General features: G+C 38.0%; 2 protein-coding genes across 2 annotated transcripts in view; both read left to right on the forward strand.

Moving 5' to 3' along the window:
* The window catches only part of LOC105219344 (uncharacterized), a 46,243-nt gene extending 36,483 nt beyond the window's left edge, over positions 1–9,760 (forward strand). The window contains exon 15 of the transcript XR_008470811.1: positions 8,950–9,760. The gene's annotated coding sequence lies outside the window, so the exon portion shown is untranslated. The remainder of the gene's footprint in view (positions 1–8,949) is intronic.
* Positions 9,643–21,498, forward strand: LOC105219342 (uncharacterized). Its single transcript, XM_054229159.1, has 7 exons — positions 9,643–9,786; positions 9,866–10,008; positions 10,093–10,930; positions 11,018–13,602; positions 17,800–17,914; positions 17,971–18,137; positions 18,202–21,498. Exons 1-7 carry the CDS (start codon positions 9,678–9,680, stop codon positions 21,388–21,390), a joined length of 7,146 nt encoding a protein of 2,381 aa, XP_054085134.1. The 5' UTR covers positions 9,643–9,677; the 3' UTR covers positions 21,391–21,498.
* Positions 21,499–23,056: the final 1,558 nt, after the last annotated feature.

Genomic DNA, 23,056 nt, shown 5'->3' on the forward strand with positions numbered 1-23,056 from the left:
CATAGAAGGTATCTTTAATCACTTCGTCCTTCTCTTCTGACGGGGCGTGGGCGCAAATAAGCGATATGTTGTAGAACCTCGCTTTGATGCGGATTGTGGCGAGACGTTCATCTACCGGAGTGAATGCCAGGACTCGACGACGAAGTCTCTCTCCCACCACGAATTACACACCGAATTTACGCCCCTTTATATGGCCGCTTTACAAGATGTCACAAGGACCCACCTTTTTCCGTCCATCGCATTTCTTAGATGGCGGTGATATCAGCCTTTACTCTTACGTGGACATCAATCAGCTGTGCAGAGGCACCTTTCCAATTAAGGATCCGGACATATGACTTCTACATATGACGCAACCCTTACATTTGCCAACATAGGTTTGGATTTCTGATCTGCTCGCATTTAACGCACCACACCGGCCGCACCGCTGGACGTGACGTTACTGGCTAGAACGATACTTTGTTAATTAATCAAAAACAAAATACATGTAAAAAACTACCGAGTAAGGAATTAGCAGAGCTGGTCTGAATACTCCCAATATGTATCTTTGATATGAGGATTGTTTAAATGAAATATATGATAGCATATATTAAAAAAAAATTTAAAAGTACCCTTGTTTTCAACCTCTGAAACCCACCTAAACCTTTAAAATGTCGTTGTCAGCGACTATCTTAAATGTACATATTAAATTTATATTTTCGGCATGTAACAAAAATTATCAATACATCTGTACCATTTCGATTCACAACATTTCATGCACATTGATTGTTATTGAAACACAGAGAGCGTTCAAAGTACGACTAAATGAGAAGATAAGAAATTTGTCAAAATCCGATTTTACTCCACTCCACTCCACCTGAAGTTTGAAAATCCGTATATCAAATATATGGGAAGTAATTACCCGATTTTACACATTTCTGGCATAGAGGACTACTATAAAGGAAACAAATTCCCAATGACCTCAGTCATATGTATATAAATATACCTATACAGAGGTAATCAAAATTATTTACACATCGAACGTTTTTTACAAAATTCACAGAAAATGCTTCTGCTTGTTGTTGTTGTGGTCGCATGGTAACAAAATGCTATGTTGTTGCAAACCTTGATCTATTCCTGAGCGACTGAAGTCAGTTTGGTAAGAATAGCTGAAAAAATGGTGGAGAAATGGGCAAATGTACTGATGACTCGCAATTGTCAAAAGTATTTACACATATTTTTTGCGTCAAAAGTATTTACACACCGCGATTTAACCTTTATCTTTGGATTTGGTTTGAACAAGAATACTGATTGGCTTTAGATCGAGGACTTTTACTAAGTTTAAGACTGGTGTTTATTTATATTTATAGAATTTAAAGGAATACTGTTTATAATGTTATCAAAAAGAGGGAGACGAACAATTCATAGGTCAATTTAAAGAGTAATGGGCGGAACCCTGTGATAACTCAAAGATAATGTAGAAGATTAGTAGTAACTGTCATACAAAATCTCCAATATGTTCTGTTAATATTAAGCATCCTTAAATCAGCATATTGCATGGAAAATTATGAATTTATCACCTTAGAATAGTAACTTAGACAGAACATTAAAATTTATAAAAATCATTCATTAAGAACAGGATAATACAGTTTAAGTCGTATGTAAATACTTTTTTCTGTAGAATTTGTAAAAAACGTTCGATGTGTAAGTAATAGGTACTATAGGTACTATATTTTCATATGTATGTGTTGGAATTTTACTCGCTTTTTTATGTAAAATATTCACTATGATTCAACAACATATTTATGTCTATTTGTTTAGAATTCGTATAACAAATCAGTCCCTTTTCGATTTTGCTGTACACAAGTGTTTTCATATATCTATATACAAATATGTATATGTATGTACATAGTTTTCTATTGGTCCATTGAAGTGGAGTATATACTCAAGTCCGTTTGTGTTTCGTCTCTTATTTGTTGTCGCAATCACATTTCAATTAAGTGCGCTTCGCTGCCTTCAATGATTTCGCCGTCGGAGGTTGTCGTTTTTTGTCTGCGCTGCTCTTGTGCATCCTCATGGCCCCGCTGGATAAATAGCGTTTGCGTTCTTCCTTTCTCTTTTTGTTCCTCTTGCGTGGTACCGGGGTTTTGTTTGACTTTTTGTTATTTGTTGATATTCGTACAGGTACTTTTTCATACAATTGCGGGTACGTAAATATGTATATCCATTAACATTGTTATACCAATCATCATGCTGTTGCATGCCCCTGCATACTTACATTCAATCACAGTTGTGTTTTCCAGATTTCTCCCTTCAAATAAAAATTTTCATTATTTGACAAGGCGCTCGGGTACTATTACTAGACTGTGGTGTTATTTTTCAATTCAATAATTTTCCGCAGTTTTCTGGATATGTATGACTTGACTTGTGTATGACTTTATACACCTTATGTCGCCATAAAGAGCAATAGAGTGGAATACTTCCACAAAAACAAGGGTTCCAAACCTTGAACGAGATAAAAAGTAAAAACATACAAAATTAATTTTTCTAAAATCGATCGTCCTTTGGAAGACAATATTAAACCAGCAAAGGTACATATATCTGATATATAATCATTATCATGGAATCTATCAGCCGTATTCTTTATTTTATCGGATATATATCCAACCTCTATACTGCTTTTAGACTGTTGGTGGCCGCAACCGTGTCCCACCTTCGTAGTAAAGATGCGCCGTATTAAACTATAACATTATTCACCTACTTCTTTTGACACTTTAGTACTTGGTTTGACCACCCTAATTTGTATATTGTGTGTATTGAAATGAACGCCACTCCTCACTAGCCATTCATTTAACACATTCATTCTATCCACGTGGAACATCATTGAATTCTGTTGCGATTATCCCAACTCTATATGCCGGTGCTTCTTCACCTGTTTTCACTTACTGTTTCGCGAGGTTTGTGGAGACATACACTTTTTTATTTTATTTGGCCCTCCAGGCCAGTACACACAATTACAAGTGGCTACTGTCATAGTGCCACCGTATTTGCCACAATAAACAACAATTCATTGTGCCGTGAATAATACAATAAAAGCACTTGTCTATATTTGACATTTGATGTTTTACAGGCAGCCAACAAGTGTCACCCTCGGATCGTAGCGCTCTAATACACGGGCGGGTGCTGGCTATGTATAGCTACGTACTCGTAGTTATGTATGTACTTAGCTTCTGGTAACGGCGCATTGTGTGGCTTCATACAGCTCATGGGCGTTTTGGCCCAGGTGTGAAAGTCATATATTTGTTGTTATATGCTCTTGTCACATAAATGTGTGTGTGTGCATTGTTGGCTGGATATCATAATTAAGTTTGACGCGTTTGCTGGTAATTGAAAAGTAATGAAGAAGTAATTAAATAGGGATAATTAAAAGAAAATGGGAAAATATACATAAAATAGAAGAACTGGAAAATTAATCATGATTGGGAACCATTTTTACGATATCAACGTATACAATTATTGAATATAATTTAAGTTACCACAGTTCCACTACAAATGCATTTTTGTATAAAATTTGCATTCTAAAAAGACAGATCATAATACAAGAAATTGTTAAAGTTTCATGACATTTCATCAAACAAGTTCTAGTTATTGGTATACTTTTTGGCCAATGTCAATGTCATGTCGGTTAGCCAATAAGATATGAGTTGTTTTCCATCCGGACAACGATTGGCCACACATATTGATAAAGACTCGGTAGAAGCTTCGGGAGCTTGGTTGAGAGCTTCTACTGTTCGCCTTATAGTTGAGTCCAGGCACCAAGTGATTATTACCTGTTCCTGTCTATGGTAAATACTTTTACTTGTTATTATATATTTCTCCTGAAGAGAAACTTTTAAAAGTCGACTATCCCCGTTTTTTGCCAATAGCAACGAGGGTTTCTATAAGAGTGGCATTATTAGGTTATCTTCAAAAACTGTGCATAAATGGGATTCAGTTTAACTGTGCTAAATAAAAATTTTAACATTAACAGCCCTATTCTCATGCCCTCACAAAAATCACCACACTCACTATTGTGAGGTTTTTGGATTTTGTGATGATTACCTTATGCTGGAGAAAATTCAAAAGCTCAAATGCTCACAATTTTCTCAAATATCTGTGACGTGTGAAAGCAGCCATCACAATACAAAAATATTTGTGTTTGTTTTGGTTTTTAGCAATATTTGTAAACAAATGTGTAAATATTTGCGTGCTATAACGAGCATGGAGGAATTCAGTTATCGAATAATTGTGTTTAACCGAATCTGGAGCAATATGGACGTACCTTGCATTTTCATTTGTTGAGCGTGCCAACCACATCTACGATCCGATAAGGACGCATTATTTTTGTAAAGCAAAGGACACTGACGCACAGCCTCTATAGACGATGATTTACACCGAGGTTATTTTTATACTCTCGCAACAAAGTTGCTACGAGAGTATTATAGTTTTGTCCACATAACGGTTGGTTGCAAGTCCAAAACTAAACGAGTTAGATATAGGGTTATATATATCAAAATGATCAGGGTGACGAAAAAAGTTCAAATCCGGACGTCTGTCCGTCCGTCCGTGCAAGCTGTAACTTGAAGTAAAAATTGAGATATCTTGATGAAATTTGGAAGACGTATTTCTTGGCACCATAAGAAGGTTAAGTTCGAAAATGTGCGTAATCGGACCACTACCACGCCCACAAAATGGCGATAACCGAAAATTTAATACAAAGGATTGTTCTAGGAAGGGGCATATTTGGATGCATATTTGGGAATTGGGCGTGGCCCCGCCCACTACTAAGTTTTTTGAACATATCTCGCAAACTAATTAAGCTATATAAAGGGAACTTTCTAGAGTCGTTTCTTTAAGGTACTACCTTATACCGTTCAAAAATGAAAGAAATCGGGTCATAACCACGCCCACCTCCCATACAAAGGGTTTATTGAAAATTACTAAAAATGCAGTAAGTTCAGTAAAGAAAACCACCCGAAACCTTAAATTTCATTGTGAAGATGGTACAGAAGAGCTGCTCTCAAAATGGTATACAAAATTGTAAATGGGCGTGGTTCCGCCCACTTATGGGTCAAAAACCATATCTTCCTTACTTGTTTTATAATCCTTTTGTTTTTTAACTTTCGACTGAAAATACGCAATTTCATTTGCTTCATTTGTTTACAAATTTTACATCAATTTGTATTTATTTTGAATTTATTTCTTTTGAAACAACTGTTTGACAGTAAAATGCTTTTCACCTCAATTGGTGACTTTTTTAAGCTTTTTTCTTATGAGGTTCGAGCCAGAATAGACTCACAAAATATACGTCACAAGAAACCTCACAAATTTTTCCTCACAACTCAGTTATGAGGTTTTTTCAGAATAGGGCTGTTAAGGTAAAAACAATGTATTTCTTTATAGTAAATATGAATCAAATTGAGTTTTAATAGGTGAACAGAATAATTCATATTTCAAAAGTTCAAAAAAATATAAAAAAACAAATATTTATAGTTTAAATAGTTGAAACAGTGAACGACGTAAACCCGTAGACGGAGAGATAGTTCAAACAGACAAAAACGTTCCACCCGCCCGTACTTGTCGCCCGTAGCAACCAAAATTTGTCAAAAGTTATGCGAGAAGCAAAGAAAAAATGAGAAATTAATGTTGCCATAACTCAACTTGTCTAGATTGTTTTTCACACATATATGCCCGGTTTCACAATTCGTACGTAAGTTGTGCCCAAATAAAATCTTAGCTAAGCATTGTTGTTGACTGAGTAGTCATTTGCGTTTCACAGTCGATGCTTATTTTCTATAAAATTCTATTATGATATATGGCAGCACAATGAAAAACATTTGTTTACAAATACCATATGACAAATTGAAATTATTGTTGATGAAAAATAACTTTGCGACGAATAAATTTAGAATTTGGGAAATGGATGGAAACAATAAAGGGACACCGAATTTCACTGCAAGCGAGTGGGGGCACCTTTTGCAACTCGCAGGAAGCATATAACCGTCATTGAAAAGTGAAATTCCAAAAAAATTTTCAACAAATAATTTTTATTGTATTTTTTTGACAAATAAGACAATATTCAAAAGAAAAATCAGCTGTTACTTAAGCACTGCTTAAGTCTCCTATTTTCAGTACTTAAGTATGAACTGTAAAACGCAATATTTCTGTTTTATCTTAAGCACAACCTAAGCACTGACTGTGCAACCGGGCATTAGTTTTTTATTAAGCCCATCGTACTTTTGAAAAACCTATAATTAGGTATATACGAGCTAGAGGAAGTTATGAACCGATTTTAACCATTTTTGGTAGAGAGACAAACTATTAGAAGAAAAAGATTCCCTCTGTATTAAAATAAAATATCTGAGAGATTTACCGATATTTTCGGTGAAAAATTACCCGAAGGCACTGAATTCTTCATATTCGATATCCGGACAACGAAAGCTTATAGTCCGATTTTTAAAGTTCTTTCACAAGTTATCATCTGATACTGATCACGTGATCGTAGTGTGTAAAGTTTTATTACACTTCATTGGTTAGTTATGTATCTATTACAAAGTGAAGGAATGAGATGGAATTCAAAATTGAGTTATATGGAAAGTAGTCGTGGTTGTGAACCGATTTTACCCATTTTCTACACATGCCATCAAAAATGTGTCAAGAAAACGCTATATACCGAATTTCTTTAATTTCTACTTGACCGGTAGTTCCTCAGATATGGTTTTTGACCCGTAAGTGGGCGATGCCACGCCCATTTTTAATTTTGTAAAAAAATCTGAATACAGCTTCCTTCTGCCATTTCTTCTGCAAAATTTAGGGTTTCTGATGTTATTCGTTAGTGAGTTGACGCACTTTTAGTAATATTCAACATAACCTTTGTATGGGAGGTGGGCGTGGTTATTATCCGATTTCTACTATTTTCGTGGTGTATGATGGGGTACGTAAGAGAAATGTCTGCATAAAGTTTGGTTTGTTTAGCTTTATTGGTTTGCGAGATATATACAAAAAACCTATTTGTAGGCGTGGCCAAGCCCCCTTCCCAAAAAAAAATACATCCAAATATGCGCCTTCCTCATGCGATCCTTTGTACCAAAGTTTACTTTTCACCCTGATCACTTTGGTATATATGACTCTATATCTAACTCTTTTAGTTTTAGGTGTTACAAACAACCGACCAAATGTAATGAAGGTGCCCCTTAGAAGAAAAGAGTTGCTTGGCCAACAATATTTTATTTAATGTATTCAATTCTAAACGGTTTGTTAGCTTGATTTTTATTAGACTTAATTCAAAGGATTTTCGCTGGGCAGCGACTGAATTATGCGGAAGACTAAATACATTATAAGCAAAGTCGCACAAGTCTCTGAAAGATTTTACACATCTTGATTTAATGTCAAAGTAACGTGCTACCAAGGCTTTTTTGCTTGTTAGATCCGTCGTTTCATCCACCACCAACGAAAACTGTATCGTTCCTAAATCGCTCACAATGCCCTTCATAGCTTCTTTACTTAGTTCCTTTGTCAACACTGCTGACTTAATTCTGCGGCACTTTATAATATTTGCTATATTGCTATCTGAGCAACGCTCACTTAGTAAATCGGGTAAAAAATCAAATAATCGAAACGGCAGATTGTGGAAAAGCATGAACATGATTTTGCAACTTTTCACAGTCTTCGTTTACGAAACGATCCATCTTTAAATGGTTGCGTTTTCTTTTCATGTTATAGTGGTGAATTTGAATGGTGCCTTGTCGAGAGAGATGTGCGAAATAGTTCTGCAATGCTTTATCACATGCAATACAATATGGTGCACCATCTTCATTCTGATGCCAGCCAAACTGGCCTAGCCATTCTGGCCGAAATTTTCGTTTATTCACCCCGTTAATATAGTCATCACTAATAAAATTTCGATGGGCAACAGGAAGATGAATATGATTGCTTTCTTTAATGAAAAATCCCTGCCACTGAATATTATTGTAGCGATAATGAAAAAACCCTGCTCATTTATTGGATTAAGTAAATTTCCTAAAGTATTGTATTCAAAATGGACCATTTCACAAAGTGATGGACCAATGGACCAAGGGAGAAAAATGGACTAAAACGGCAACCGTGATTGTGATATTGATAAAATGAATAAAAATTAAAATGCTTATTTAAAGCAAATTTCGTAATAATTAATATAAAATAAATATGTCGAAACAAATTAGTGAAGTGTAAATATATGTAAAGTGCAAAATATATGCGATTCGGTGAGAAATGACGTTTTAAAATTGTTAATTTTTAAACTTTGACGAATATCTCGAAAACTAAAAACTCCTCTTTCGCCAATACCCATTTTAACCCCGAAATCCTGATATACTAATGTCGTCCCGCAAATATTGCTAATCTTTACGGACTGTAACTGAATAGTTAGAATATTGTCCGTAAAACATCCATACTAAAAATCATATAGCCGTTAAATCGCAGTTCCGGCTAGTCAATTCCGACCACAGAATCGGTATATACATATGTATGTATGTATTTAGATTTCCTAGTATCGCTATTGAAATTAAGTATTGTTCTAGTTCATGTATTCAATTGCCGCTTAAACGAAGGAAAAATGTATGTATAAAATTGCAATGTAGGGATCCAATAATTTTGGAATAGACAATAAACGAAAAATAAATATAAACAAATCGAGCTGGAAATTATATATACATATATATATATATACCGGGCTGTTGATACAAACACCTCTTAGGGGTACGAACTGTTGCGAACAAAATATTTCGAAATATTCCAATTCTGAAAATAAATATAGTACTAAATGGAAAATAATATTTTAAATACATCTATATTTGTGCATAAAGTTAATTGCATTGAGGAAATGAGATTTCTCTTGTCCGCTATATTAGTAATTAATTAAAAATAGGCTTAATGTTCATCTAACTGTCTATATAGTCACCACTCAACTTGGATGCAAGTTAAAATGCAACAATAAATGGAAACCGAAACGCAAAATGAGGTAGATCTAAAAAAAGTAATTGAGTAACTGCTCCTCGCTTCCGATCGCCGAAATCTGTACCCACAACTTGTTGTCGATTAAATGTTCAAAGTGCAGTCTTGAAACCAACAGTTGCTAAGCATCTGGAGAGTCAAAGACCGCTTTATTAATACTTCAGTGCACACAGATGATCCGACAACGCTGATACTCAAGCTACAATTCAAAAATAGCAAAGGGAGACTTAATGTAATTATGAACCATAAAGGATGTCTGTCACGCACGTCTTAGCAGGTTGAATATGTCTATTGGTGATAATGCCACCTTCATATGTGCAAAGTTGCGAACATACTACATACATGCATACCCACAACGGCGAATTGGACGCATGCATTTCGTTTCATAGCGATAAGACCGACCGCCTGTAAAAAGTTCATTGATTTGCCATTGTAAGTGATTCGAGGGTTAAACGAAATGAAATCAATGGCATTAATTACCAAAAAAGTATCGCAAGTTTACTGTATTGAGATAATGAAATGGACCAAGACAATGATAAAGTGACGATTGTCCCTATATAAGCCGATATTTGGCTGGAGTGTAGCACAGTTGTCTACCGGCATTGATTGGTAGAGCACAGCGGATACATTTCCATTCAACTACTTAGCGAGAGTATTTGAGAATCTTCGAGATGAGGACATTCGTAATTCTATTAAGCTGCCTTGTCTGCTGCGCCACAGCAGGACGCTATGGTTTGGCGCAGAAACTCTTGGGTCTGAACAATATACGCAAGGCGGAAGGTGAGTTACTTATGATGAAATCACTTTCGAGATTCATACATGGGCAGCTTTATTGAATTATCTGTTCACCCGATTCAAGGCTATACACCTGTGGGCACGGATCAGAGCCAGCGGCAAGAATTTCTACTTGATGTCCTACTTCAAGTCCAGAAGCCCTTGGTCAATAACCAGCTTGTACAACTTGGTCAGGAACTAGTAACGGATTCTAATATGTATTTGTCGGTGAGTTTCTAATCAATTGTCGATTTTCAAGATACGCTCTCTGCCAGCAATCAAAAATTATTTATTTGTTTCTATTTCCCTTAGCCAAACGATGTGATTTTGCAGCAGTTCATGCAACAGGCCAAAAATCGAGAGATTATCGGTCGTAATGGTGTCTACAACCCAGCCGATATCTCAAGTATCCGCCAATTAGTTGGACTTCAACGTTTCTTTGTGCTGGCTCGCGACTTCAGCGTTTTCCAAAGAAATGTTGTTTATGCACGTCTTTACTTCAACCCAGTTATGTTCGTTGATGCCCTATCTCTAGCGATACGCGACCGTCCAGACACTCAGGACCTTGTGATACCACCATTGAATGAGATTTTACCACAACAATATTATGACAACTATGTGCTCAGCTATGCGCAAAATGTTGATTATAATAGATTGATTTCACAACAAGCAGGTGCGAATATCAAACCGAGTATATTTGACATCTTCGGTCTGCGCAGAATTGGTTCACTGTTTCAATTAAGCAAATATGGACTCTACAATCCATTGCAACAGAGATATGGCGCACAGCGGTATGGTTATGGGAGATTTGGAGGCCGTCGTGTCAACAGTAAAGAAAACGGTGGTGAGTACCTCGTAGACAGCAGTTATATACAAGAAAAACTTGTTGTGCCAGTGGAGGCAAGGGACGCTACTGATTTAACAAACGATATCGATCTGAATGTTGCATGGAACAATATTATTATTGATCAATTGGTGCAAGCCTTTACTGAAAGTATACAAGGAGGTCAGCAAAGTGGTATTATCGGCAATGATCAACAGTCTTATCAAGAGCTTAAAGATGAGCAAACTTATGATTATGGTGCTGGTTATGGAGAAAGTTATCAGGCTCAAAACAACAAACAATACATCTATGAGGATCAGTCGAGAGGTTAGTTACTCAATAGACATAAATATGTTAATTGGAAAGATAAAAATCAGTTTAATATTAATGCACAACGTTTGTTTGGTCTTTTAGGTATTAATTCCAATGGTTTACCACAAGTTGATGTAAGCAACCCACGTCTACTGTATGTCGGGCGTCGCCATCGTGTAGATAATGGTGGATATTCAGCGTATGTTAATCCTTTCTATCGCCAGCAAAACCAATACGGCTACGACGACCAACAATACGATTCAGCGTACTATAACTCTTATGGTTCCCAACAAAGCCAACGAGGTAAATATACCTATGGTGATCAGACATATCCGTATGCTCGTCAACAATATCAAAGAACACAATATGGGTACATTGATCCAGCATATTCCTATGATCGTCAACAAAATCAAGGATCTCAATATGGTTACCAAGGTGCTCAATATGATTACAAGGACAACGAATACTCCTATGGTCGCCAACAGAATCAGGGATCTCAGTATGGTTACAAATCATATGGTCAACAGAATCAGGGATCTCAATATGGTTACAAGGACAACGAATATTCCTACGGTCGTCAACAGAATCAAGGATCTAAGTATAGTTACAGTCCATATGATCAACAGAATCAGGGATCTCAGTATGGTTACGGCACATATGGTCAACAATATCAGGGAGATCGATATGGTTACAAGGATAATGAATACTCCTATGGTCGTCAACAAAATCAGGGATCTCAATATGGTTACAACCCATATGGTCAACAATATCAGGGAGCTGAATATGGTTACAACTCATATGGTCAACAGACTCGGGGAGCTCAGTATGGTTACAAGGACAACGAATACTCTTACGGTCCTCAACAGAAGCGGGGATCTCAATATGGTTACGGCACAAATGGTCAACAAAATCAGGGTTCTCAATATGGTTACGGCACATATGATCAACAGAGTCAAGGATCTCAATATGGTTACAAGGACAATGAATACTCCTATGGTTCATACTATGGTATACCATATGGTCGTCAGCAGTATCAGGGAGCTCAATATGGTTACAAAGATCAGCAATACTATTATGGTGGTCAACAAAATCAGGGAGCAAAGTACAGTTACAATTACCCAGTATATAGTTCGTCTTATTACAATCCTTATGGGAGCCAACAATATTATTACAAGAACTATGAGTATCAATATGAGCCAAGAAGCCAACAACAAGAGCAATATCAAGGTCAACAACAGCAGCTGCCTTATGGACCAATTAATGACTATGTTGGAGATGACGTAGTTGTGCTTGAACGTGAAGTTCGTGACACTCGCAATCGCGAACAAGGTGGCAAACGTTATCGTAACTGTGAAGGTACACGTGTTAGTTATCGCAATACCGAACAATATCGTGAGTTGGAAAGATTACGTGAAGGTATCGTGCGTAGTATTGAAAGCACCCAGCAGTTGAGATATTCTCGACGCGGTGAGATACTTTTACAAAGCATACAAGAACTTGCTGCCAGGTTGAATATTCAGCGCATAGTGGAAACGCTTGAGGGAGGCATTTATCAGCAGCAGCAACAAGACATCCAAATTGTACAGCAGGACGTAGAACAAATAATACGGCAAATCCGTATACTCGTCGAACAAGTGCGTGAAGAGGCCGGTATTAGCGAAGGAAGCGAGCGTACACTTTACATCCTTGCCGATGTTATTGATGGTAGGCAACAACAACTATCGATCGGTGTACAGAGTACATTGCAAGAATTGCAACAACAAATACAGCGTGTCCTTGGATATCCCGTTGGTCAAGCTAATGAGTTGACTCCACTCGTTTTATTGTACGGCTCTTTACGCAGCCCAGTAACACAACAAACCATTTTATCACTTGCCCAACTGATCGATGATTACCGCCAGAAGTTGGAACCATATACCAGTAGCCAACTGAGCGGTAATGGTGACATTAGTGTTCAGAATGTTCAAATCGAACCTTTGGTCACCTACACTGAAGTAGTTGACGTTGATCTTGTCAATCTGATCGATCAGCAACTTTTGCAGTCAAACACCAACAATCTACAACAACTTGGTCAAAAGGTGGTGGTTCGCCAACAGCGTTTAAATTATCAACCATTCACCATTTCTGTAGATATTGATTCACAACGTCAACAAGAAGTTGCCATACGTATTTTGCTCGCCCCTCAAATCGACTATAACGGACGTCGCGTATCTTTGGCACAAAACCGCAACAACTTTATTCTCATCGATGCTTATGTACAACAATTGCAGGTCGGCATTAACAATATCCAGCGCAATTCACGCCAGTTCAATGGTTACAGCGGCGAAGTGTCCACTATTAGCCAAATCTATCGACAGATAATGACTGGACAGAAGCAACAACAACAATCCGGTATTATTCGTCAGCTTCCAAAACATCTCTTACTACCACGTGGAACTGCTGTTAATGGCGGTTTACCAGTACAGATTTTGGTTGTAGTGACTCCACTAAATCAACAAAGTGAATTTTACCGCCTTGAGGATGTGTATGCACAACAAATCAGTGGTTTGGGAATCGCTGCTGTTGGTGTGGATCAATTGCCACTGAATTACCCACTGGATAGGCAAATTGTTGATGAACAGCGTTTGGATGTACCCAATATTCGGCTGACCGAAACTGTTATCCAATATAACAGTCGCCGCGACGCTTGAGATACTCACAGCCGCCAGTCAAATTTGCCGAATTTGCAACACTCTTATAACTCTTATGATTTTACTCTGATTACTCACACAATTTGATTTTGTATTGTATTTTTGTCAAATTCTACTTGTGCAATTCTATTTCGTTAATACATATATGTAAAATATTTGATATTCGATAAATAAAAGTTTTAAAAACCGGAAAAAGTACACATGCGTTTCCATGAGCATTCAAACTGTTAGGCAAATTGGGAATACTGTAAAAATAATGTAATTTTTCATTGTTATCTGGGATTAACATTTTTTATACTAAAAACAAAAAAAAAAAATAGTACACGATTATTTATTGATAAAAGTAAATTCAAGATGTTTGGTTGAGAACACAGCAAGTGTAGACAATGGCCTCTAGCATATTTCATGCTTACCAATATACCGAACACCAAAACAATTACACCACTTGCCAAATCTTCATCTCACCAAAGTGGCAAACGGTCTCTTAAAGTAGCGAAATTGTAGAAATAGGAAAATAATACCAAAAAGTTGGTGGATTCTATACCACGAAGACTACATGATATCATAAAAGCTAAATGAGAAAAACAATGTATTAGTATGTATGGATATGTATTAGTATGGAGTTATATAAGTTTCGTCTCGGAAAAAAGTCCTATTTTTAATAATCCTTATAATATAAAAAAAATTAAATATTTTGTTCAAACCTTTCAATTTCCTAAATAGGGGTTATTGAATAATCAGAGATTTTGGAAATTTTCGTAGAAAAATATTTAAAACTCTGCCACTGAGACGTCACTTCCGGCGATCTTTCGGGGAATAATGTACATTCGCGTTGACAGCATAGCTCTTAGCAAAATAACCTGAAGTGAATATAATAAAAAATAGTGTTAGATAAAACTTTGACAGGCTAAAATTGTTGTAGTAATTGAAAAAAAACATACGTCCAAGTCTTTGTAAAATGTAACACCAAGACCTATCTAAAATTGCATCAATATCGGTTGATATCGAGAAAGTTATATGTGACAATAAAGCTACCCTGGAGTGTGCAGCTTCTTCGGACTGCATAACCAAAAGTAATACTCGGATCAACTTGGAATTGAAGCCATGAAAACCATGTAACCCCTTATGTTAGCTCTGAATATACATATACATTCATACATATGTATGTTCATAGAAGTGAGTTTTTGGATGTTTGATTTGATATTTTGTACTATATTGATGTTTTCAAATATATACATATGTAAATAAAATGGCATAATGTTTTAACTCTTTATACATACCCCTGAAGTCGGTAAAACTTAAAGATGTCGACAACAATACACAATATCTGACGGAATCTGATTACTGTACACCGAAATGATTCAACAGTACCAAGTCATATCCAATGTGATTTATCAAATATAATTATGATATTTACTTTTAACAAACCCGATAATAGTATTTCTCAAATTATTTACATGACACCGCCCTCTGATAGGAATTTTGTATGTATGTATCTCGTAAACTGATAAAGCTAAATGCCGCCTCAAATCGGTTTGAAACTGCTTCTACTTCCCATATAACACAATGTTGGATTCCATCTGGTAACTTCATTTTACAATATATAAATCAAACACCAGTAAAGATATCGGAATACTTCCTAAAAATGCTACATTAGAGGTGCGGCATCGTCCATCTAAAAATTGTCGAACATAACATGAGGACCTCAGTGTCTGTTACTAATACTTTTACTAAACTGAGATAGCTTAACGAAACTTGGAACACGTATTCATTCGCACCCTGAGGAGGTTGCTTTCGAAGATGGGTAAAATGGACCATTGCCACGCCCACAAAATGGTGAAAACCAAAAACACATAAAATGTCATAACTAAGCCATAAATAAAGTTATACAAGTAAAATTTGGAATAAAGCAGCAGACAGATTTCAATGAAATTTGGTATATTATATTTTCTGGATACCCTGATAACACGGATGAAAAATGGGCGAAATCGGTTCACAAGCACGCCTACTTTCCATATAATTACTTTTTTCCATCTGATTCGTTCACTTTATTATACATAAGTACATAAGGAACCAATGAACTAACGGAATAAAACTTTAAGCAAATAGTTCATATCATCTCTGGCTTCACTTGTGAAAAAAATTGTCGAAAACGGACTATAACTTTTCAAGGCCCCAGATATCCAACATGTTGAACTCAGCGCCCTAGGGTAAATTTTAACCGAAAATGTGGGTAAATCTCTCAGAAAATTTAATGTAATTCAGAGGAAATTGTTTTCTTCTAATAGTGTGTCTCTGTTTCAAAAATTATTATAACATCTCCTAGCTCCCATATACCTAATTATAGGTTTTTCAAAAATACGATGGGGTTTATTCCGCATATATGTATTGGTTAGTATGTGAGATATCTTAGCAAAGTTAAGTGAGCGTATATTGGATATAGTGTACCTTGCTGGTGAAAATGAATGAAATCGGTTCAGGAATTACCCAGCTCTCATATACTATATATGCTGATTTTAGTTATTCTATTAAACTTTTTGCCGAATTTATGGGTAAATTTGTGTGTTATCTAAATAAAATTACATCAATAAATTACGAGAGCATAAAATGTTCGGTTGCACCCGAACTTATCCTTTCCTTACTTTTTGGAAATGTATGTATGTATTTAGGGAATATTGACGTACGTTATACATACATACGTAAGCATCACTTGTGTTTAGTAGGCGCAATCATACTCTCTCCTTTGCCTTTATGGCCTCACACTTCTTATGGGAAAATGTTTCTAAATAATAAATGATAATAATTGTTGTGATTATTGGTCGGAGCTTGGGTGAACAAGGCTGCTTCAAACTATATTATTCTAATTCTTCGTTTTTTTAAATGGAAATGTCGAATGTATTTTTGTATCAAAAAGTACTGCTTTCGAGGAGTGAACAACTGATTATTTTATCTCTCAACCCTAATGAATACTTGTTTAAAAATGTGTTATGACTGCGTTAGAAGAACATTTTGCAGAGGCTTCGTTCAAATCGTTCAAGTAGTTTGTGATATTCGAACTTTATGTAATAGTGAAAAGCGAAATAGAATATTCTGCTCAGTCCGACATTTATCTATTTCTACCTCAATGTTGAAAACAAATACCCATAACAAATAGGGCAAGTCGTTGAAAGAAGATATAAAATTGATTTAGTCAAATTGAATCCAATCTTTTTTTAACTAGAATAATACTCACTTAAAAACCTGTTTTGCAAATGCCTACTGATATTGACTTTCATTTTTCTTCTCTGGTTAAACAAACAACGTTGCATACTTTTAGGCACGTATAGTAGAGGGATGAAAGATCTGCTGGGAACAGTTTCGGGGAATAACAAAGATACCGATACTGTAGTGCGTTGACATTGTATACACTTCATAAGCACATATTCCCATTACTGAACTCAACGCAAAAATGCTTATCTCTGAATTGAAGCCCAACGTTGAGAATTACTTGCCAGTCTTTAGGGTCAAATGTTGACTTTCAAAACAACAAACAATCAGTCGATGTGGGGGAACAGCTTAGTAGATTATTGGAATTTTATTTTAATTGATAACAATAATTTTTTAAAATTTGTAATCACGCATACACATATGTACGTATAAATAAATAAATGTATTAGCTTTCAACATCTTTATTCTATAGGTAAAAGTGAGATGATTAGACCCTTATTTATTTTTGTGCTATAAAAATTCGAATTTTAAGAATTACTTTCGATGAAATAGTACATATTTATATATTTTACATTTTCCATGTAGATGCCGTAATGAGGACCATTTGCTGACGACAGAAGAAAGAAAATTGCATAATTACTGTACCTCTTGTGTTTATTGATAAGAGCGTTCAGATTAACAAATAACAGCTTTTACGATCGATTATACAGAGAAAGCATGAAATTCAACCACGAAAATATTTACAAAAAAATCCGCTAGCATTTGTTTACGTCTTCCATGTGCAACTTGGCGGAAAGATAAATGTAGAAAGTCATATTCAATATGCCATATCTGTATGTATGCACATACATAGGGTGCATAGCACCCAGCAACCGACCGGCAAATTAATAAACCCATTGATTCAGTATAAAAGATCTCAGATTAACCGTTTTAATCAACACATCTCAAAGTGAAGTTAGCTTGTTGAAATCCTTAACATTTTTATAGAGCAATACTAGTGAAATGAAGATTTTCATCCTTGCGCTGATCTTGCTGATCGGCGTTGCAGCAGCCGCAGTGCTGGATAATGTGGACATCCGTAGAGTGGGAACTGGGAACATTGGTAAAGTACTGTTAAAATTCGCTACCATAATAACGGACTAATTTCCGTTTACTTAGGCACACGACGTATTTCTGAAATGAGTCCCGACGATCTGTTGCATCAGAAATTCCTGCTGGACATCCTCCGACATGTACAAGAGCCGAATGTGAGCGAACAAGAACTTCCTCAGTTGTCAAGTTTGCAACCTGTGCAGTTAGTCGACGATGAGACCCTTTACAACGGGGTAACTAATATTTTCAACACTTTAAAACTCAAACTCTTACTCTGTTTTCTTCTGCTACATCTAGGGCATCGACGATGAAATGGCTCATGTGTTAGAACTAAGTCGTAACCAAGATTTGTTGGCTAAGCATGAACTGTATAGTTTAGCCGATGACGAGCATATGCGTCAAATGATTGGGCTCTATCGGCTACTAGTACGTTCACGCGATTGGGATACACTACAAAGGAATTTACTGTATGCACGAGTTCACGTTAACGGCGTCCTATTAGTGAACTCAATGTTGCTTGCTATACGCGATCGAGATGACACTCAGAACTTGGTTATGCCAGGCATACACGAAATTTTGCCGGCGCTTTATCTGGATGAGGATCTATTACGCCGTGCCAACGAAATTCATTTGCAGTCGGGTAGCAACATTTCGTTCCAAAAACAAACTCAACGTCCGGGAATACTTGAAATGGTCGGATTAAATAAGCTGTGGAATAGGGATGCTAATAGTGTAGATACTTTAGACCGCAGACAGCTGTGGATGCCATGGCGCGAAATGCGTATGGAACTACAGGCGCGTAAAGTTGTCGGCGGGAATGCTGCTACACGTATTAGCCTACACGATGATAATCGCATTGTTTTACCGGTCACGTTGCCAACAAGTGTTTTGCGCGAGGAGAGGGAAGCTCGGCTATTAACAAATGATGTTGGCCTCCAATCATTCCTGCAGTCCTTAGTCAATGAGTTGTGCCTCATTGAAAGTGAATCAATGCAGCAAAATGAACAGCGAGCGAGGGTGGAGAAGAATCGAGCAGTGTTGGGGCGTGTCGGTTTGGAGAGAAACGTTGGGTCAGTATTGAAAAGCGAACTTAGGCGCACAGATGAGAAAGTACAAGGTCAGAATATGAGAGACGTCTACACAGTAGATTTAGATACCAATGAAGATGGTCGCGATTCTTGGATGAATCGTAACATGCTGAGCAATGCGAGACCTTCCGATCGGAGACAAGGCGCTTACATTAATGACGATTACGATAGGGACACCTCTCAAGTGGGATGGGACAATAGCCGAGTCAGCGTCCGTTTGCCAAAAACCACTGCTGATGATGAACGTTTATTGTACGTCAATCGTAAACGTCAACATGCTGCTGCCATCAATCAAATGTATTTACGAGGTGAACAACCAGGCGCAGAGACTGATTTGAACGGTCGCTGGGGTCAAACCGATGGTTATCGAGTTAACAAGCGTGACACAATTCATACTGAACGTATTGATCTTGGTGAGGGGATGCCAATGGACTGGAACCGACAAATGGCAATGCATCGTCTACAGAAAAACCGTGTGGTGGATACTCAAATTAACGACACGCCTGCACCACTAAACATTGGTTACAATAATGAAAAAACAAATAATCAGGTTCCTGTTTTACCCACAGTTGATATCACCAATGAACGTTTAGTTCACGTCGGTCGTCGTAGATTGAACCAGTGGAGAAAAGAGAATCAACCAATGGAATCTGTATTGGATGAAAGACGTAATACTGACATAAATCGAGAAGGTTGGGAAAATGTGTACGAAAACACAGATCGCAGCTGGTTGAACGCCATTCATAGAAATAGACAAGATGCTAGAAGTAAAGGTAGAGTTGCGGACGATACAAGAATTTGGACTACTGTTGCGCGTGGAATGGGAAATATCGGTATTCACGTTGGGCAGGAGGCCAACGGTGTAAATGAAATAAAGACAGATGCGCGATTGAGGAATAACATAAGTCGAAGACCGTTGAACAATGATCCCACTCATACCATCTCATCTAATGAAGGCGAACCGTCGTATGTCAAGCAACACCGTTCTCCACGTAGCCTGTATGATAATGTTGTTTTAAACCGTAAGCGTTATGTTGATCAAAAACGTGACGGAGAATTGCTTTTGCACAATCTTCAACAGTTAATGGCTCGCATCAATTTGGAACAAATTAATTTGGGCCTGGGGCATCCACTTCAATTGCTAGATGACACAATTGCTTCAAGTCGTTTTAACAATGCACGTCCTTCGAATGCTCTAGATCAACGTTTGGTTCTTCGTTTAAACAAGATGCGTCTAAACTCTCGTCGAAACAGATTACTGCTTAACCATATTACTGAAGTTGAAAGACGTTTACAAAGGATTATCGAAAATGAAATACTACGCGTTGTTGAGATTGAACAAAGAAATGATATCCGTAATAAAGGTGATGTTGATCAATTGATCGGCGACATCCTTATTGGCAAACGATCAGTCGATCAAGATGTCAATTTTTTGAATATTTTGCGTGAAATTATACTTCAAACTGAAGATATTAACGGCAGCTTCCAGAAACTTAACCAAATCTCTATGGACATTGAAAACCAAATTGTTCTCCACTTGCTGCGTCGTATAGTTCAAATCGCCGATTTACAACGTCAGCAATCTTTGGGCAGCTACCGTAACGAGGAACTTTTAATGGATGGTGTTAGCATAAATGATGTTATTGTAGGCAAGTTACGAACTTATGTTGACACCAACGATGTGGATCTCATCAATACTATCGGAGTAAGAACCTCATACACTCCTGGTCGGACTGCAGATATTTCGCAACGTACGGTTGTCGCACGTCAACAGCGTCTTAACCACCAACCTTTCACCATCAAAGTTGTTGTTTCCACAAATCGAAACAAACGTGTGATCGTCCGTACACTTCTAGTACCGCAGGCAGTCACCAGTGATCTGGGAACAACACAACTAAATCGTCTACGCCAAAACTTTATTTTATTGGATACTTACATGACCGACCTCCAGAGCGGACGTAATGTAATCACGCGTCAATCTGATGACATCAGCTGGACTGCACGAGATACAACCCCATTTACCGAAATCTACAAGCGTGTAATGAAAGCTCTCGAAAGTGATGTGGCCATTAACTGGGGTCAAGTGCGAGGTCAGAGTTGCCGTTTCCCCCATCGCTTATTGCTACCACGTGGACGCGTGGATGGACTGCCAATGCAGTTGCTTGTCATCATCACTCCAGCGGAAACTGACGGGCGACCAACAGTTCAAGAAATGGTTATGAACAACAAGATTTGCGGTATGGGTGTGAGCAGCATGAACTTAGACCAGATGCCACTCGGTTTCCCTCTAGATCGTCCAATAGAAAGTATGGAAGAAATTGGTTCACTACCCAATGCACGTTTGTTGGATGTAAAGATATTTCATAGTAAACAGTTAGTTGCTGACGACTTTTATTGAGCCAACAAAGAACTTATTTGCTGTAAAATGAAACTAAATATGCTTTTATAAATTATATTTTGTAACAATTATTATTCTCATTTTAATAAAACATTTTAAATTAGCAAATGTACGTGTATTTCAGGCCTATCAGTCTCTTCTCTTTCTTATTGAAAACTTTGGAGAGGCTGATTGATCGGTATATCAGGGGAATTATACCAGTAGATCTTTTATCTAGCGTGCAGCACGCTTACTGTAAAGGCAGGTCAGTAGACACCGCCCTACACAATGTGGTTACTTGGATAGAAAAGTCTATCGCACACAAACACTTTGCCGTGGGAACCTTTCTTGATATCGAGGGGGCTTTCAATAATGTTCTGCCGGAAGCGGTAATTGGAGCCCTGAATATGTTCGGGGTTGAATCCAACCTTAAGCATCTCGTTTTCAGTCTGCTCTGGCAACGCGCGTGTACACCGTGCCGTTAACAGGGGAACCCCCAAGGAGGAGTTCTCTCGCCTCTTCTCTGGATCATGGTCGTTAACGACCTGCTAGAGAAGCTTGCAGAGAGGGGCTGCCGGGTGGTAGCCTACGCTGACGACGTATCTCTCATGGTCGAGGGGAAATTCCTAGGCACTGTGTACGAACTTACACAAAGTTATCTTGGCGTGGTATCGAAATGGGCTGCGGAATGTGGCCTTTCTGTAAATCCAAGCAAAACTGAAATGGTTCCGTTCACAAGACAGTACAAAATATCGGAAGCGCCCTTGCCATCGATGGGTGGAGCTCGTCTCCGTCCAGCGGATAGAGTCAAGTACCTGGGGCTCATCCTGGATAGAAAGCTCTCATGGAAAGCTAATATAGAGGAGAGAGCTAAGGCCTCGGTTGCCTTATATTGCTGCAGAGGCGCCATCGGAAAAAGATGGGGTCTCTCACCTAAGGTGGTTCTTTGGCTATATGAAACTATAGTCAAACCAATAATGTTCTATGGGATACTCGTGTGGTGGAAGTCTTTGGAAAAGACTTCACTAGTCAAAAGACTAATAAGTGTTCAACGAGCGGCTCTCGTAAGTATGAGTGGCGCGCTCCGTACGACACCAACCTTGGCACTTAACGCCTTACTGCACATAGTATCCGTGGATATAGCTGGACGGTACTTGGCTGCGAAAGCGGCTGCTAGACTTGGGGAATCCGAGCTTTCAGGCGAGTGCGTGCCTGGGCACTCAAGTATCCTCACACACTTCAGCTTCATTCCGAGATCTTTGGATCACCTCCATGCCACCGAGCTCAGCCCGGGCAACAATTTCACTGCTCTTAATCCCTCAAGGGACGTTTGGGCGGGAAGGAGTCGTTGGAGGCGACGCGCGGTGAGCTTCTTCACGGATGGGTCGAAGTTGGCGGGAAAGGTTGGTGGGGGAGTTCACTGTCGTGAGCTCCGCATCAACCTTAGTTTCAGGCTTCCCGATTACTGCAGCGTTTTTCAAGCGGAAGTGGCTGCTATTGAAGCAGCGACGGACATATTGCTTCGAAGTGCAACAACCTTTATGGAGGTGGTGATCCACTCGGATAGTAGAGCGGCGATACCAGCTCTGAGTTCAGTGAACATGCGCTCAGGGTTGGTTAAGGAATGCCTATCCTCACTATCGGTGGCATCGCTATACTTTTCAATCAGACTAGTCTGGGTTCCTGG

The sequence above is a fragment of the Zeugodacus cucurbitae genome, chromosome 4 (assembly GCF_028554725.1).
Source record: "Zeugodacus cucurbitae isolate PBARC_wt_2022May chromosome 4, idZeuCucr1.2, whole genome shotgun sequence".
NCBI lineage: Eukaryota > Metazoa > Arthropoda > Insecta > Diptera > Tephritidae > Zeugodacus > Zeugodacus cucurbitae.

Coding starts and splice junctions, on each gene's coding strand:
- LOC105219342 (XM_054229159.1), top strand. CDS start 9,678: ATGAGGACATTCGTAATTCTATTAAGCTGCCTTGTCTGCTGCGCCACA. Junction 9,787..9,865: donor CAATATACGCAAGGCGGAAG/GTGAGTTACTTA, acceptor ACCCGATTCAAG/GCTATACACCTGTGGGCACG. Junction 17,915..17,970: donor AGTGGGAACTGGGAACATTG/GTAAAGTACTGT, acceptor CCGTTTACTTAG/GCACACGACGTATTTCTGAA.